The 18658-nt window shown below is 53.6% G+C and overlaps 1 protein-coding gene across 2 annotated transcripts in view; it reads left to right on the top strand.

The window, feature by feature from the left end:
- The window catches only part of LOC140398984 (proteolipid protein 2-like), an 82518-nt gene that overhangs the window by 39024 nt on the left and 24836 nt on the right, over positions 1 to 18658 (top strand). For both annotated transcript variants that reach the window (XM_072488008.1, XM_072488010.1), the window contains exon 3: positions 2060 to 2152. In XM_072488008.1, the coding sequence (XP_072344109.1) occupies positions 2060 to 2152 (93 nt within the window). The remainder of the gene's footprint in view (positions 1 to 2059; positions 2153 to 18658) is intronic.

The raw sequence follows: 18658 nt of genomic DNA, 5'->3' as shown, positions 1-18658 counted from the left end.
ATTTTATTGAAGCTCGCCCTTCTTTTGGCCAGTTCCTCACCCAAGTCCTGGTAAATGCTCAGCTCGTTATCTTCCCATTTGCAGCTCCTCGTCTGCCTGGCCCACCTCAAGATCCGTTCCTTGTCCAGGAAACGGTGCATGCGCACCACCATCGCTCTTGGCAGCTCATTCATCCGTGGCTTCCTCACAAGCGCTCTGTGTGTCCTGTCCACCTTCAAGTGCCGAGTAAATGCACCTTCCCCCAGCAGCTTCTTGAACATGCGTGCCACATATGCCCCATGCGTCTGATCCCTTGCTGCCCTCTGGGAGGCCAACAATCCTCAGGTTCTGCCTGCGCAACCCGTTCTCCAGATTTTCCACTTTCTCTTGCAGCCTTTTCTGGTGGTCCCTCATCTGCTCCATCTCCGCCGCCATCGTGGCTAGCTGGTCCTTGCGCTCAGCCACCGCCCCGTCCACCTTCTGGATCGCTTGACCCCGGGCTTCCAATCTTTGCTCCACCCGGTCAATCCCCGTCTTAATCGGGTCCAAGTACTCTTGTCTTTGCTTGGCAAAGCTCTCCTGCATCGTTGACCACTTGGCCGGCAAACCCCGTCATAGTCTGCCATACTCTCCTGTGCTGCAGACTCCACTTCCTTCTTTGCCCAACGATCTCTCCTTTTCAGACCACTTCTGGTCCACTGGTGGGGATTCCTTCTCTTCGACCTCACCAATCTCCTGTTTTGTCGATCAAATCCCCCAAAAAGGTCTCAAAAGTCCATCACGAGCGGGACCTACCAAATAAGCGACAACTCGCTCCATGGCACCACCGGAAGTAGTGTGTCGTGGTTTGTGTGTGTCGCGGTTTGTGTGTGTCGCGGTTTGTGTGTGTCGCGGTTTGTGTGTGTCGCGGTTTGTGTGTGTCGCGGTTTGTGTGTGTCGCGGTTTGTGTGTGTCGCGGTTTGTGTGTGTCGCGGTTTGTGTGTGTCGCGGTTTGTGTGTGTCGCGGTTTGTGTGTGTCGCGGTTTGTGTGTGTCGCGGTTTGTGTGTGTCGCGGTTTGTGTGTGTCGCGGTTTGTGTGTGTCGCGGTTTGTGTGTGCCGCGGTTTGTGTGTGCCGCGGTTTGTGTGTGCCGCGGTTTGTGTGTGCCGCGGTTTGTGTGTGCCGCGGTTTGTGTGTGCCGTGTTTTGCGTAAACTGTTGTTCGTGTGTGCCGTTTGTGACTCTGTTTCTGTGGATCTATATCTATGCATCTGTGTTTTTGTGTGTGATTGTGATTTTGTGTGCGTTTTGGTGTCTGTGTAGTTGTGTGTTTCTGTGTTTGTGTCTGTTTCTGTGTGTCTATGCTTGTGTGTGTGTGTGTGTGTGTGTGTTTATGTGTGTCTGTGGTTGTGTGTGTGTTTGTGTGCATTTTTGTTTATGAAGGTTTGTCAGTTTCTGCGTGCCTGTTTGTGTATTTGCTTGTGTGTGTCTGTCTGTGCTTGGGAGCGTGTCTGTGCTTGTGTGTGTATCTGTGCTTGTGTCTGAGTGTGTGTGTCTGTGCGCATCTGTGTTTGCATGTGTCTGTGTTTGTGCGCGTGTCTGTGTGTGTGCACGTGTCTGTTTGTGCGCGTGTCTGTTTGTGCGCGTGTCTGTTTGTGCGCGTGTCTGTTTGTGCGCGTGTCTGTGTGTGTGCGCGTGTCTGTGTGTGTGCACGTGTGTGTTTGTGCGCGGGTGTGTTTGTGCGCCTGTCTGTGTTTGTGCACGTGTCTGTGTTTGTGCGCGTGTCTGTGTTTGTGCGCGTGTCTGTGTTTGTGCGCGTGTCTGTGTTTGTGCGCGTGTCTGTGTTTGTGCGCGTGTCTGTGCTTGTGCGCGTGTCTGTGCTTGTGCGCGTGTCTGTGCTTGTGCGCGTGTCTGTTTGTGCGCGTGTTTGTGTGCGTGTCTGTGTTGGTGTGCGTGTCTGTGTGTCTTATGTGTGGGGCAGCTTGTCCCAGGGTCTCAGTGCTCTGTCAGAGGGACTGTGTGTCTGGGGTTACATCCAGACAGAGTGTGTCCAGTGGCTGTATCAGTGTTCATGTGTCTGATAATTGCTCTTCTGTGTTGCAGGATTTTATCCGCTGTGGGATTGCCGTCATCGTCTTCATCATCATCTCCATTATTGCTGTAATCAGTGGTGAGGGAGCCCGGATTACTGGGGGGGTGAGTACGGGTCACGCTGCTCACTACACTACTGCTCAAAAGGACATGGGATCGGATCACAAATAATGTTGGAAGGGATGGCGCACAGTTTGACAAACAGCAGTGGGTGAAATAATCTCCGTCAGTACTCTTGGTAAAGGATAAATATCAGCTGTATGTCGCCTTGGAGAACATCCCACCCTGCCCAGTCCCTCAGCACTGATCCTCTGACAGTGCGGCGCTACCTCAGTACTGACCCTCTGACAGTGCAGCGCTCCCTCAGCACTGACCCTCTGACAGTGCTGCGCTCCCTCAGCACTGACCCTCTGACAGTGCGGCGCTCCCTCAGTACTGACCCTCTGACAGTGCAGCACTCCCTCAGCACTGACCCTCTGACAGTGCTGCGCTCCCTCAGCACTGACCCTCTGACAGTGCGGCGCTCCCTCAGTACTGACCCTCTGACAATGCAGCACTCCCTCAGCACTGACCCTCCGACAGTGTGGCTGGCGCTCCCTCAGCACTGATCTTCTGACAGTGCAGCACCCGCTCAGCACTGATTCTCTGACAGTGCGGCGCTCCCTCAGCACTGATCCTCTGACAGTGCGGCGCTCCCTCAGTACTGACCCTCCGACAGTGCAGCACTCCCTCAGCACTGACCCTCTGACAGTGCGGCGCTCCCTCAGCACTGATCTTCTGACAGTGCAGCACTCCCTCAGCACTGACCCTCTGAGAGTGCGGCGCTCCCTCAGCACTGATCCTCTGACAGTGCAGCACTCCCTCAGCACTGACCCTCTGACAGTGCAGCACACCCTCAGCACTGACCCTCCGACAGTGTGGCTGGCGCTCCCTCAGCACTGATCCTCTGACAGTGCAGCACTCCCTCAGCACTGACCCTCTGACAGTGCGGCGCTCCCTCAGCACTGATCCTCTGACAGTGCAGCACTCCCTCAGCACTGACCCTCTGACAGTGCGGGGCTCCCTCAGCACTGACCCTCTGACAGTGCTGCGCTCCCTCAGCACTGACCCTCTGACAGTGCGGCGCTCCCTCAGTACTGACCCTCTGACAGTGCGGCGCTCCCTCAGTACTGACCCTCTGACAGTGCAGCGCTCCCTCAGTACTGACCCTCTGACAGTGCAGCGCTCCCTCAGTACTGACCCTCTGACAGTGCAGCACTCCCTCAGCACTGACCCTCCGACAGTGTGGCTGGCGCTCCCTCAGCACTGACCCTCTGACAGTGCAGCGCTCCCTCAGCACTGACCCTCTGACAGTGCAGTGCTCCCTCAGCACTGACCCTCTGACAGTGCAGTGCTCCCTCAGTACTGACCCTCCGACAGTGCAGCACTCCCTCAGCACTGACCCTCTGACAGTGCGGCGCTCCCTCAGTACTGACCCTCTGACAGTGCAGCACTCCCTCAGCACTGACCCTCTGACAGTGCGGCACTCCCTCAGCAGTGATCCTCTGACAGTGCAGCACTCCCTCAGCACTGATCCTCTGACAGTGCGGCGCTCCCTCAGCACTGACCCTCTGACAGTGCAGCACTCCCTCAGCACTGACCCTCCGACAGTGTGGCTGGCGCTCCCTCAGCACTGACCCTCTGACAGTGCAGCGCTCCCTCAGCACTGACCCTCTGACAGTGCAGTGCTCCCTCAGCACTGACCCTCTGACAGTGCAGCGCTCCCTCAGCACTGACCCTCTGACAGTGCGGCGCTCCCTCAGTACTGACCCTCTGACAGTGCAGCACTCCCTCAGCACTGACCCTCTGACAGTGCGGCGCTCCCTCAGCAGTGATCCTCTCACAGTGCAGCACTCCCTCAGCACTGATCCTCTGACAGTGCGGCGCTCCCTCAGCACTGACCCTCTGACAGTGCAGCGCTCCCTCAGCACTGACCCTCTGACAGTGCAGTGCTCACTCAGCACTGACCCTCTGACAGTGCAGTGCTCCCTCAGTACTGACCCTCCGACAGTGCAGCACTCCCTCAGCACTGACCCTCTGACAGTGCGGCGCTCCCTCAGTACTGACCCTCTGACAGTGCAGCACTCCCTCAGCACTGACCCTCCGACAGTGTGGCTGGCGCTCCCTCAGCACTGATCTTCTGACAGTGCAGCACTCCCTCAGCACTGACCCTCTGACAGTGCGGCGCTCCCTCAGCACTGATCCTCTGACAGTGCAGCACTCCCTCAGCACTGACCCTCTGACAGTGCGGCGCTCCCTCAGCAGTGATCCTCTGACAGTGCAGCACTCCCTCAGCACTGATCCTCTGACAGTGCGGCGCTCCCTCAGTACTGACACTCTGAAAGTGCAGCACTCCCTCAGCACTGATCCTCTGACAGTGCGGCGCTCCCTCAGTACTGACCCTCTGACAGTGCAGCGCTCCCTCAGCACTGACCCTCTGACAGTGCAGTGCTCCCTCAGCACTGACCCTCTGACAGTGCAGTGCTCCCTCAGTACTGACCCTCCGACAGTGCAGCACTCCCTCAGCACTGACCCTCTGACAGTGCGGCGCTCCCTCAGTACTGACCCTCTGACAGTGCAGCACTCCCTCAGCACTGACCCTCCGACAGTGTGGCTGGCGCTCCCTCAGCACTGATCTTCTGACAGTGCAGCACTCCCTCAGCACTGACCCTCTGACAGTGCGGCGCTCCCTCAGCACTGATCCTCTGACAGTGCAGCACTCCCTCAGCACTGACCCTCTGACAGTGCGGCGCTCCCTCAGCAGTGATCCTCTGACAGTGCAGCACTCCCTCAGCACTGATCCTTTGACAGTGCGGCGCTCCCTCAGTACTGACCCTCTGACAGTGCAGCACTCCCTCAACACTGACCCTCGACAGTGTGGCTGGCGCTCCCTCAGCACTGACCCTCTGACAGTTCGGCACTCCCTCAGCACTGATCCTCCGACAGTGCGGCGCTCCCTCAGCACTGACCCTCTGACAGTGCGGCACTCCCTCAGCACTGATCCTCCGACAGTGTGGCGCTCCCTCAGCACTGACCCTCTGACAGTGCAGCGCTCCTTCAGCACTGACCCTCTGATAGTGCAATGCTCCCTTAGTACTGACCCTCCGACAGTGTGGCTGGCGCTCCCTCAGCACTGACCCTCTGACTGTTCGGCACTCCCTCAGCACTGATCCTCCGACAGTGCGGCGCTCCCTCAGCACTGACCCTCTGACAGTGCGGCACTCCCTCAGCACTGATCCTCCGACAGTGTGGCGCTCCCTCAGCACTGACCCTCTGACAGTGCAGCGCTCCTTCAGCACTGACCCTCTGATAGTGCAATGCTCCCTTAGTACTGAGCCTCTTGACAGTGCGGCACTTCCTCAGAACTGACCCTCTGACAGGACAACACCCCCTCAATACTGACCCTCTGACAGTGTGATGCTCCCTCAGCACTGACCCTCTGACAGTACGGCAGTCCGTCAGTACTGATCCTCTGATAGTGTGGCACTGCGTCAGTACTGACCCTATGACAGTGCAACACTCCGTCAGTACTGACCGTCTGACAGTGCAGCGCTCCCTCAGCGCTGACCCTCCGACAGTGCGGCGCTCCCTCAGCACTGACCCTCTGACAGTGCAGCACTCCCTGAGCACTGAACCTCTGACAGTGCAGCGCTCCTTAAGCACTGACCCTGTGACAGTGCAGCACTCCTTAAGCACTGACCCTCTGACAGTGCAGCACTCCGTCAGTACTGACCGTCTGTTAGTGTGGCACTTCCTCAGTACTGACCCTCTTACAGTGCCATGCTCGCTCAGTACTGACTGTCTCTCTCCCTCTCTCTCTGCTATGGGCCAGCGTTTAGAGAACCCCAAAGTGTATCGTAGAGTTCACCTGACCCACAACTTTTTTTTTAACAAACAATTTTATCGAGGTATTTTTGGCATTGTAAACAGTTACAGTGTACAGTAATGTGCAACTCAGAGCAGAAACATAGTGCAAAAGACCACTCCTCTCTCATAAACAGTACCCGCCTATTTATTCCTCCTAGTGTACTCTAATCTACCCCCCCCCCCCCCGCTGACATTTCATTCCCCGCGAAGAAGTCGATGAATGGTTGCCACCTTCGGGCGAACCCTAATACAAATCCTCTTAAGGCGAACTTAATTTTTTCCAGCCCTAAAAAGCTCGACATGTCCGAGAGCCATGCTTCGGTCTTTGGGGGCTTTGAGTCCCTCCATGCCAGCAGTACACGTCGCCGAGCTACAAGGGAAGCAAAGGCCAAGACGTCTGTCTCCCTCTCCTCCTGGACCCCCGGGTCTTCCGAGACCCCAAAAAGTGCCATCACTGGACTCATCACCACCCTGGTTTTCAGCACCTGGGACATGACGTCCGCAAATCCCTCCCAGTATCTCCTAAGTTTTGGGCATGCCCAGAACATATGGATGTGATTCGCTGGCCCTCCCGCACACCTAGTGCATTTATCCTCCACCCCAAAGAATTTACTCATCCGGGCCACCGTCATGTGGGCCCGGTGGACGACCTTGCACTGAATCAGGCTGAACCGAGCACATGTTGCAGTTGAATTTACCCAACTCGGGGCTTCCGCCCATACCCCCTCCTCCATCTCCTCGCCGAGTTCCTCCTCCCACTTGAGCTTCAGTTCCTCTGTCTGGGACTCCTCCCCTTTCATAAGTTCACGAGACTTTCCCCTCTCCTACCTCTCCCCGAGACACTACTCTGTCCTGGATCCCATTTGGTGGGAGGCATGGGAAGGATGGGACCTGTCTGCGTATGAAGTCACGCACTTGCAAGTACCGAAAGTCAGTCCCTCTGACTAGTCCAAATTTCTCCTCCAAGGCCCTCATGCTCGAGAAGCTCCCCCCCAAGAACATATCATCCACCCTCCTCACCCCCGCCCGCCGCCACGCTCGGAATCCAACGTCCATGTTCCCGGGGGCGAATCGGTAGTTGTTGCATAATGGAGACCAGACCGATGCTCCCACCTCCCCTACATGCCTCCTCCACTGGCCCCAGATCCGCAGGGCTGCCACCACTGATGGGCTGGTGGAGTACCTGGCTGGCGGGAGCGGTAGGCGGGCTGTGACCAGGGCTGCCAAACTGGTGCCCCTGCACGAAGCCGCCTCCACTCGCCCCCAAATAGACCCCGTACCCACCATCCAACTCCTTACCATGGCTATGTTGGCCGCCCAGTAGTAGTTGCTGAGGTTCGGCAGCGCCAGCCCCCCCCTCGCTACGGTTCAGCCTGCCCCAGTCTCGCGCCACCTGTATCCCCAAGTATCGGAAACCATCTCCGGCCATCCTAAATGGCAACCCTTAAACCTATTCCCCTGGCCCCTCGCCTGCACTACAAACATCTCACTCTTAGTCATGTTCAGTTTGTACCCTGAGAACCGGCCAAATTCTCTCAATATTCCCAGTATACTGTCCATCCCAGCCAGCGGGTCCGATACGTACAGGAGCAGGTTGTCCGCGTACAGCGATACCCTGTGTTCCACCCCTCCCCTAATCATTCCCTTCCACCCCCTCGCAGCTCTCAGGGCAATCGCCAGCGGCTCTATGACCAGTGCAAACAGCAAAGGGGAGAGTGGGCACCCCTGTCTGGTCCCCCGGTGTAGTCTAAAGTACTCTGATGTTGTCCTATTCATCCTCACGCTAGCTTTTGGGGCCTGGTACAATAGTCCAACCCAGTTGTCAAAGCCCTCCCCGAATCAAAACCGTCCGAGTACCTCCCACAAATAGTCCCACTCCACCCGGTCAAAGGCCTTCTCGGCATCCATTGCCACCACTGCCTCTACCTCTCTGCCCTCCGGGGGCATCATGATCACATTGAATAGTCTTCTCAAGTTGGCTACCAGCTGCCTGCCTTTCACAAACCCTGTTTGGTCTTCCCCGATCACCTCCGGGACACAGTCCTCAATTCTAAGCAACAAGACCTTAGCCAGGAGCTTGGTGTCGACGTTGATCAGGGAGATTGGTCTGTATGACCCACACGCTTCCGGGTCTTTATTCCGTTTTAATATCAGCGAGCTGGTAGCCTGTGACATCGTCGGGGGTAGCATCCCTCTGTCCCTCACCTCGTGAAATAACATAGTCAGCACCGGCCCCGCTATCTGCGAGAACATTTTGTAGAACTCCACTGGGTATCCCTCCGGCCCCGGGGATTTACCGGACTGCATGGCCTTCAAGCCCCCCAGTACTTCCTCAGCTCTGATCGGGGCCCCCAGTCCGTCTACCAGCCCCCTACCCACTTTTGGGAAGGTCAGTCTGTCTAAGAAACGCTTCATCTCCTCCGGCTCCCCAGGGGGTTCCGAGGTATCGAGCTTGCTGTAAAACTCCGAAAACACCTTGTTCAGTCCTGACGGGTCATCCACTCTGTTCCCCATACCGTCCACTACCCTGCCTATTTCTCTGGCCGCCTCCTTCCTCCTGAGTTGCTGCGCAAGCATTCTACTAGCTTTCTCCCCATGCTCATAAACCACACCCTTTGCCTTCCTGAGTTGTTCCATGGCTTTGCTCGTGGACAACACCCCCAACCCGGCCTGGAGTCTCCGTCTATCTCGAAGTAGGTCCTCCCTCGGGGCCTCTGCGTATTCCCTAGCTGTCCGGTGGATCTCCTTGACCAGCCTGTGCATCTCCACTCTGTCCGTTCTATCTCTGTGGGCCCGAATTGAGATCAGCTCCCCCTTATCACCGCCTTCAGCACCTCCCAGAGGGTCGCTGCTGAGACTTCCTCTGTGCCATTAACCTGCAGGTAGTCCTGCATGCACTTCCTCAGTCTCTCGCACACCCCCATGATCAGCTTGTGTGAATCTAAGTCTGGGATTTTCCCCAGCACCCTTTTAATGAAGTCAGCGTCGTCCCAATTTGGAGCATATACATTCACCAGGACTACCCTCACCCCCTCAAGCGTACCCCGGACCATAAGAAATCTACCACCTCCGTCTGCAATTGTGCCCTCTGCCCCAAATTGAACCCGTTTATTGATCATGATTGCCACCCCCCCTGGACATCAGAGTCGAAGCCCGAGTGGAAGACCTGGCTAATCCAGCACTTCCTGAGTCTGGTCTTGTCAGTCACTTTCAGACGAGTCTCCTGCAGCATGATTACGTCCGCCTTTCGAGCCCGCGAATGCGCGAACACACACGCCCTCTTGACTGGCCCGTTTAGTCCTCAGACATTCCAGGTGATCAGCCTGGTTGGAGGGCACCTGCCCCCCCTTGCCAATCAACTATCCCCCTTCTTGGGCCCACCCCCAGCCCATGTGCCGTGCCCCTCCCAGTTCACCTCCTGGCAGCACCCACCCCCGACCTCTACTCTGTTATCTACTTTAGATCCCTCCCATGTCAGCAAAATAACTTCCCCCCCCCCCCCCCCCTCCCCCCCCCCCCCAAGCAACAACACCCCTCTGTAACCCGACCCCAGCCATGTACTGGCTGTATGCATCCCCCCCCCACCTGACTCCCTTGAGTAGCTTCCCGCTAGCCCGGTGACTCATCCCCCTGGCACCCACTTGTCTCGCTCCCATTGTTCCCCCGAGCTCACCCCCCCCCCCAACCCATCCACATCCATCCCCCGATGTGTCCAGCTCGAGCAGTCTCCCTGCAGTAAGGGAGTTCAAACAAAAAACAAGGGCAATTAAACAAAGACCCGAGCCCGCTCCAGCTGTAATGCTGTTCCAGTTGTGTAAACAGATGAGTGATACCGATCACCCCTTTCTGCGCATTAATAATAAAAACACACAGCAGCACAGTACCCGCATCACACCCCTACATCCAATACCTTTAACCCCCATTACTTCCCGGCCACATTTCTGTTACGTTGGAAGCTCCAAAATGAGAAAAACACAAAGAAAAAGCAAAAAGACAACCCAATAGAGAGAGGGGGCACCCGCTCTCCCCCTTGCCCATTGTACCCCGAGGCAGCGAAAACGGACAAAAGCAACTACAAAGTACCTGTGAAGCAACAAAATAATATAAAGTCAGTCCAAGAAAACTAGTAGTCCCACAGACAATAATACTCAGACTTTGGTCCGTGGGCCCTCAGTTCGGCACCGGTCCCTGATCCTTTGCGAACTCCATCGCCTCATCGGGGTCCAGAAAGTAGTAATGCTGGCTCTGGTGCGTGACCCACAGCCGCGCCGGGAAAAGCAGACCGAACTTCACGTGCTTTTTGAATGCACAGGACATTATTGTTCCATGTACAGCTCTTCGTACTCTTTGCCCACTGAAGGACCCGCTCCTTGCCTGTGAACCTGTGGAACCTGACCACCATTGGTCGGGGTGGGGGGGGGGGGGCGGTCGCGGCAGCCTCACCTGCACCCTGTGTGCCCCGTCCAGCTCCAGCAGAAAGGAGTTAGCCCTCATCAGCTGCTGCAACAGGTCTGCCACAAACGTCGTGGCGTCCGCTCCTTTGCTCTTTGTAGTATATATAAATGATTTGGAGGAAAATGTAACTGGTCTGATTAGTAAGTTTGCAGACGACACACAGGTTGGTGGAATTGCGGATAGCGATGAGGACTGTCGGAGGATACAGCAGGATTTAGATTGTTTGGAGACTTGGGCGGAGAGATGGCAGATGGAGTTTAATCCGGACAAATGTGAGGTAATGCATTTTGGAAGGTCTAATGCAGGCAGGGAATATACAGTGAATGGTAGAACCCTCAAGAGTATTGAAAGTCAAAGAGATCTAGGAGTACAGGTCCACAGGTCATTGAAAGGGGCAACACAGGTGGAGAAGGTAGTCAAGAAGGCATACGGCATGCTTGCCTTCATTGGCCGGGGCATTGAGTATAAGAATTGGCAAGTCATGTTGCAGCTGTATAGAACCTTAGTTAGGCCACACTTGGAGTATAGCGTTCAATTCTGGTCGCCACACTACCAGAAGGATGTGGAGGCTTTAGAGAGGGCGCAGAAGAGATTTACCAGAATGTTGCCTGGTATGGAGGGCATTAGCTATGAGGAGCGGTTGAATAAACTCGGTTTGTTCTCACTGGAACGAAGGAGGTTAAGGGGAGACCTGATAGAGGTACACAAAATTATGAGGGGCATAGACAGAGTGGATAGTCAGAGGCTTTTCCCCAGGGTAGAGGGGTCAATTACTAGGGGGCATAGGTTTAAGGTGAGAGGGGCAAGGTTTAGAGTAGATGTACGAGGCAAGTTTTTTACGCAGAGGGTAGTGGGTGCCTGGAACTCGCTACCGGAGGAGCTGGTAGAAGCAGGGACGATAGTGACATTTAAGGGGCATCTTGACAAATACATGAATAGGATGGGAATAGAAGGATACGGACCCAGGAAGTGTCGAAGATTGTAGTTTAGTCGGGCAGCATGGTCGGCACAGGCTTGGAGGGCCGAAGGGCCTGTTCCTGTGCTGTACATTTCTTTGTTCTTTGTTCCTTCGGCCCCCTCGGGAGGCCAACAATTCTCAAATTTTGTCTGCGGGCTCTGGTTTCCAGATCTTCAATTCTGTCAAGCAGCCTTCTGTGTCGCTCCTTAACCCATCTATCTCTATTGCCGTGATCGTTTGTGTGTCTGCCTGTTCCTCCACCGCTTTCTCCAGCTCCTTGACCTTTTTGTCCTGGGCCTCCAGCCTTTGGTTCGCTTGTTCCACCGCTTTCTGCAGCGGTTCTAAGTTATCCCGCTTCATGTCTTCAAAACTTCCTTTTATGACCTGCAGCATATTGTGCAGCGCTGCTCGGATCGTCTGGTCCGCGGTCCAGTCAGCCCCCTGGGTCAGCTCCCACACTACTTTGTCTCTGCCCCTTCTTTTCCTGCTTTCGCTGCTTTCTGCTCTTCTTAGTTTCCATACAGCTCCACACACTTCAATCAGCAACTTTGTGGCCGTCTTTTCGAGCGCTCAAATGTTTCGAAAAGTCGTGAAACGAGGTCCAAAAAGCCAGCCGGAGTGAGAGCCACCGAATGTGCGACTCACTCCCTCACAGACGCCACCGGAAGTCCTGACCCACAACTTTTAATAGATTGTGGTATGGGGAGCACACGGCCCACTCTACAGGTGTGGTACAGCAGAAATGGAAAAGTATTTTTCAAGCAAAACAATGTTTATTCTATGAACTCAAGTTAACCTTTTTAAAACAAACAGTGAACAACTTAGCAACCATTAATTCAAATACAACCCCCAAAGAATACAACACTAAGTAATCCGTAAGCTGTCCTTTTAACATCCAAGAGAGTTAGAAAAAAACAACCTTTAAACAGAAGCACATCAGGTTAAAGTCACTGCAAGCAGTTATTAGTTTGAAATCACCAAAGGATCGATTTACATTCTTTAGATTACAGAGGGAGACCCTAATACACCTTCTGGCTGTGACTGCAGCTATCCAGCTCTGAAAACGAAACTAAAACACACCCTGCAGCAATCAGCCTAAAACAAAAGTAAAAAGCTGACAGACAGCCCAGCTCCACCCACTCTCTGACATCATTGCAGTAATAAACACCCATTTCTTAAAGGTACACTTCTTAAACACCCATTTCTTAAAGGTACTCTTACATGACACTGTCTCCTGATGGAAAGTGGGCGGAGAATTGCCGTGAGCCGAAAATCATTGCCAGCTTGCCTTTGGCATATCATTTGCGGGCCTGACCCGGTATTCTCCGGGGCCGCTGCGATGCTCCGTCTCCGTTGGAGCGAATTACCGACGTGGGTTTCACGGGGTTTTAAAAATCCCGGGTCGGGGTGCCGAGGCACGGACCGCCATTGCCACAGTCTCCAAGGCAGCTATCTTGCCGCTCAACCCGTTGACCACCCACTGTGGCCCGTAGTTGTGCACAGTGACACTGGCTGTATGGGTGCCTCCACCGCACTACACCCCTCGTCCAACTACGCGCCACCCTGCCAGCGGAGCAGCACACAGCCCACCCATGGGGGATGTTCACAGTGGTCCCTACAGGTGGTCGGTGGAGGGGGTGGTGCAGAACCTACTATTGGCATGGATTAGACCAGCCAACGGTACCCCTGCCAGCAGGAACGGGTGTCAGGGCCAGAGGCCCCCGTGGTGCCGGGCACCAACGGGGCCGGGGTGTGGGCGGAGGGCACAGTAAAAGGGGGAATGGCCGGGGGTGAGCTTGGTGATGGGGAAGGAGGACATGCGGGTACAGGGGCTGCAGTGCAGACTGCGGACACCGTGTCGCCCGGTAGACCTGGTTGGGCATGAGGGTGGGCACCATGATAACCCACTGCAGACAATGGCTATCAGAATTCATCCTAGCCGCCCGAGTCCTAGGGGATGCACTGAAGCTTTATGAGCAGGAGCTGCTTGGGGAGGACCCTGCAGAACAGGGGCTTCCCCAGAGGAACAGGAGCCAGTTGGTGAGGATGGAGAGCTGGCCGCCCAACAGGCCTGTCATTCGAGGACTTGCCAACTGTAAATGCTGCCTAAGACCTCGGCTGAGAAGGGGGACAGTGCGACATATCTGCCAGATCATGGAACACCTGGACCTGAGGGAAAATGGGGAGGAAACCCGCTCCCGGTGGCTGTCAAGGTGATTATCGCCCTGAACTTTTATGCTACTGGGTCCTTCCAGGCGCTGAGTGGGGACCTGTCCGGCAACTCGCAGACATCTTTGCACAGGTGCATCCACGCCATCACGGCTCTGTATGCCCGGTCAGCCACAATATAGGTTTCAATGTGGATGGAGCCCACCAGGATGCACGGGCAGCGGGGTTCGCTGCCATCGCCGGAATGCTCAAGTCCAGGGGGTAATCGACGGGACGCATGTCCCCCTATGAGCACAGGCGGATGAGGAACCAGGCTTCACAAACTGAAAGGGATTCCACTGGATGAAGGTACAGCTGGTGTGTGACCATCGCTGCACATCATGGACATCTGCGCCCAATATCCAGGCAGCATGCATGACGTCTTCATCCTGGCACACTCGATGGTTCCGGACATCTTTGAGGCGCAACCCCAGGTGAATGCTGGGTGAAAGGGGTTATCCGCTGTATTCGTTTCTGATTACGCCTATCCGGAGGCCACAGACCAACGCGGAGACCCGCTACAACGGCGCCCAATGTGCGAGTAGGACCAAGAGTGAGTGGTGCTTCGGCATCCTGAAGATGCGGTTCAGGTGTCTAGAATGGTCAGGAGGGGATCTCCAGTATTGAAAAAAGAACAAAGAAAATTACAGCATAGGAACAGGCCCTTCAGACCTCCAAGCCTGCGCCAACCATGCTGCCCGTCTGAACCCCTACCCTTCCGGGGATCATATCCCTCTATTCCCATCCTATTCATGTGTTTGTCAAGACGCCCCTTAAAAGTTATTATCGTCCCTGCTTCCACCACCTCCTTCGGCAGCGAGTTCCAGGGTCCACCACCCTCTGTGTAAAAAAACTTGTTTTGTCCATCTCCTTTAAACCTTGCCCCTCGCAACTGAAACCTATGTCCCCTAGTAATTGACTCTTCCACCCTGGGGAAAAGCTTCTGACTATCCACTCTGTCCATGCCCCTCATAATTTTGTAGACCTCTATCAGGTCGCCCCTCAACATCCGTCATTCTAGTGCAACAGACCAATGTTTCTCCAACCTCTCCTCATAGCTAATGCCCTCTATCCCAGGCAACACCGATAAATCGTTTCTGTACTTTCTCCAAAGCCTCCACATCCTTCTGGTAGTGTGGCGACTAGAATTGAACATTATATTCCAAGTGCGGTCTAACTAAGGTTCTATACATCTGTAACATGACTTGCCAATTTTTAAACTCCATGCCACTGGCCGATGAAGGCAAGCATATCATATACCTTCTTGACTACCTTCTCCACTTGCGTTGCCACTTTCAGTGACCTGTGGCCCTGTACACCTAGATCTCTCTGACTGTCAATACCTTAAGGGTTCTGCCATTTACTGTATATTTCCCATTTGTATTAGACCTTCCAAAATGCATTACCTCACATTTGTCCGGATTAAACTCCATCTGCCATCTCTCCGCCCAAGTCTCCAACTAATTTTTACTTTTATACCTTTTTTCAAATTGTGTGTCGGGGGGAAACTGAAGTGACATCACAGAAAAGCTGTGACCTGAGTGGCTGGTTGGGATTCTAACCTAAATTTAAAAAAAATTTGAGTATTTGGGAACTAATTAAACATAATAACTTAATTATAATTTAGAGGATATCTAAGCCAGAGATCGGAGAGTATTATAGTTAGCTATCGCATTTCTATTAGAAATCTAGTGCTAGGAAACAGATAGTTGACAGTAACTTTGCAATTTAAAAGAAAAAGTATTTATAAAAAAAAAAAGACAAATTTTAATTTTAATTAATTGACGCAATGTCAGTTAGAGGGGCGCTGTGCTCTGACTGTGAGATGTGGCAGGTCCGGGAGGCTTCCAGCGTCCCGGATGGCTTCATCTGCAGAAAGTGCACCCAACTGCAGCTCCTCACAGACCGCATGGTTCGGTTGGAGCAGCAATTGGATGCACTTAGGAGCATGCAGGTGGCGGAAAGCGTCATAGATCGCAGTTATGTAAATGTGGTCACACCCAAGGTGCAGGCAGAGAAATGGGTGACCACCAGAAAGGGCAGGCAGTCAGTGCAGGAATCCCCTGTGGTTGTCCCCCTCTCGAACAGATATACCCCTTTGGATACTGTCGGGGGGGATAGCCTATCAGGGGAAAACAGCAGCAGCCAGAGCAGTGGCACCACGGCTGGCTCTGATGTTCAGAAGGGAGGGTCAAAGCGCAGAAGAGTAATAGTAATAGGGGACTCTATAGTCAGGGGCACAGATAGGCGCTTCTGTGGACGTGAAAGAGACTCCAGGATGGTATGTTGCCTCCCTGGTGCCAGGGTCCAGGATGTCTCCGAACGGGTAGAGGGAATCCTGAAGGGGGAGGGCAAACAGGCAGAGGTCGTTGTACATATTGGTACTAACGACATAGGCAGGAAGGGGCATGAGGTCCTGCAGCAGGAGTTCAGGGAGCTAGGCAGAAAGTTAAAAGACAGGACCTCGAGGGTTGTGATCTCGGGATTACTCCCTGTGCCACGTGCCAGTGAGGCTAGAAATAGGAAGATAGAGCAGACAAACACGTGGCTAAACAGCTGGTGTAGGAGGGAGGGTTTCCGTTATCTGGACCACTGGGAGCTCTTCCGGGGCAGGTGTGACCTGTATAAGATGGACGGGTTGCATCTAAACCGGAGAGGCATAAATATCCTGGCCGCGAGGTTTGCTAGTGTCACACGGGAGGGTTTAAACTAGTATGGCAGGGGGGTGAGCGCGGGAGCAATAGGTCAGAAGGTGAGAGCATTGAGGGAGAACTAGGGAATAGGGACAGTGTGGCTCTGAGGCAGAGCAGACGGGGAGAAGTTGCTGAACACAGCGGGTCTGGTGGCCTGAAGTGCATATGTTTTAATGCAAGGAGCATTACGGGTAAGGCAGATGAACTTAGAGCTTGGATTACTACTTGGAACTATGATGTTGTTGCCATTACAGAGACCTGGTTGAGGGAAGGGCAGGATTGGCAGCTAAACGTTCCAGGATTTAGATGTTTCAGGCGGGATAGAGGGGGATGTAAAAGGGGAGGCGGAGTTGCGCTACTTGTTCGGGAGAATATCACAGCTATACTGCGAGAGGACACCTCAGAGGGCAGTGAGGCTATATGGGTAGAGATCAGGAATAAGAAGGGTGCAGTCACAATGTTGGGGGTATACTACAGGCCTCCCAACAGCCTGCGGGAGATAGAGGAGCAGATAGGTAGACAGATTTTGGAAAAGAGTAAAAACAACAGGGTTGTGGTGATGGGAGACTTCAACTTCCCCAATATTGACTGGGACTCACTTAGTGCCAGGGGCTTAGACGGGGCGGAGTTTGTAAGGAGCATCCAGGAGGGCTTCTTAAAACAATATGTAAACAGTCCAACTAGGGAAGGGGCGGTACTGGACCTGGTATTGGGGAATGAGCCCGGCCAGGTGGTAGATGTTTCAGTAGGGGAGCATTTCGGTAACAGTGACCACAATTCAGTAAGTTTTAAAGTACTGGTGGACAAGGATAAGAGTGGTCCGAGGATGAATGTGCTAAATTGGGGGAAGGCTAATTATAACAATATTAGGCGGGAACTGAAGAACATAGATTGGGGGCGGATGTTTGAGGGCAAATCAACATCTGACATGTGGGAGGCTTTCAAGTGTCAGTTGAAAGGAATACAGGACAGGCATGTTCCTGTGAGGAAGAAAGATAAATACGGCAATTTTCGGGAACCTTGGATGACGAGTGATATTGTAGGCCTCGTCAAAAAGAAAAAGGAGGCATTTGTCAGGGCTAAAAGGCTGGGAACAGACGAAGCCTGTGTGGCATATAAGGAAAGTAGGAAGGAACTTAAGCAAGGAGTCAGGAGGGCTAGAAGGGGTCATGAAAAGTCATTGGCAAATAGGGTTAAGGAAAATCCCAAGGCTTTTTACACGTACATAAAAAGCAAGAGGGTAGCCAGGGAAAGGGTTGGCCCACTGAAGGATAGGCAAGGGAATCTATGTGTGGAGCCAGAGGAAATGGGCGAGGTACTAAATGAATACTTTGCATCAGTATTCACCAAAGAGAAGGAATTGGTAGATGTTGAGTCTGGAGAAGGGGGTGTAGATAGCCTGGGTCACATTGTGATCCAAAAAGACGAGGTGTTGGGTGTCTTAAAAAATATTAAGGTAGATAAGTCCCCAGGGCCTGATGGGATCTACCCCAGAATACTGAAGGAGGCTGGAGAGGAAATTGCTGAGGCCTTGACAGAAATCTTTGGATCCTCGCTGTCTTCAGGGGATGTCCCGGAGGACTGGAGAATAGCCAATGTTGTTCCTCTGTTTAAGAAGGGTAGCAAGGATAATCCCGGGAACTACAGGCCGGTGAGCCTTACTTCAGTGGTAGGGAAATTACTGGAGAGAATTCGTCGAGACAGGATCTACTCCCATTTGGAAGCAAATGGACGTATTAGTGAGAGGCAGCACGGTTTTGTGAAGGGGAGGTCGTGTCTCACTAACTTGATAGAGTTTTTCGAGGAGGTCACTAAGATGATTGATGCAGGTAGGGCAGTAGATGTTGTCTATATGGACTTCAGTAAGGCCTTTGACAAGGTCCTTCATGGTAGACTAGTACAAAAGGTGAAGTCACACGGGATCAGGGGTGAACTGGCAAGGTGGATACAGAACTGGCTAGGCCATAGAAGGCAGAGGGTAGCAATGGAGGGATGCTTTTCTAATTGGAGGGCTGTGACCAGTGGTGTTCCACAGGGATCAGTGTTGGGACCTTTGCTGTCTGTAGTATATATAAATGATTTGGAGGAAAATGTAACTGGTCTGATTAGTAAGTTTGCAGACGACACAAAGGTTGGTGGAATTGCGGATAGCGATGAGGACTGTCAGAGGATACAGCAGGATTTAGATTGTCTGGAGACTTGGGCGGAGAGATGGCAGATGGAGTTTAATCCGGACAAATGTGAGGTAATGCATTTTGGAAGGGCTAATGCAGGTAGGGAATATACAGTGAATGGTAGAACCCTCAAGAGTATTGAAAGTCAAAGAGATCTCGGAGTACAGGTCCACAGGTCATTGAAAGGGGCAACACAGGTGGAGAAGGTAGTCAAGAA

Source organism: Scyliorhinus torazame, chromosome 22, assembly GCF_047496885.1.
Source record: "Scyliorhinus torazame isolate Kashiwa2021f chromosome 22, sScyTor2.1, whole genome shotgun sequence".
NCBI lineage: Eukaryota > Metazoa > Chordata > Chondrichthyes > Carcharhiniformes > Scyliorhinidae > Scyliorhinus > Scyliorhinus torazame.
This window is presented reverse-complemented; position numbering and strand designations above follow the sequence as displayed.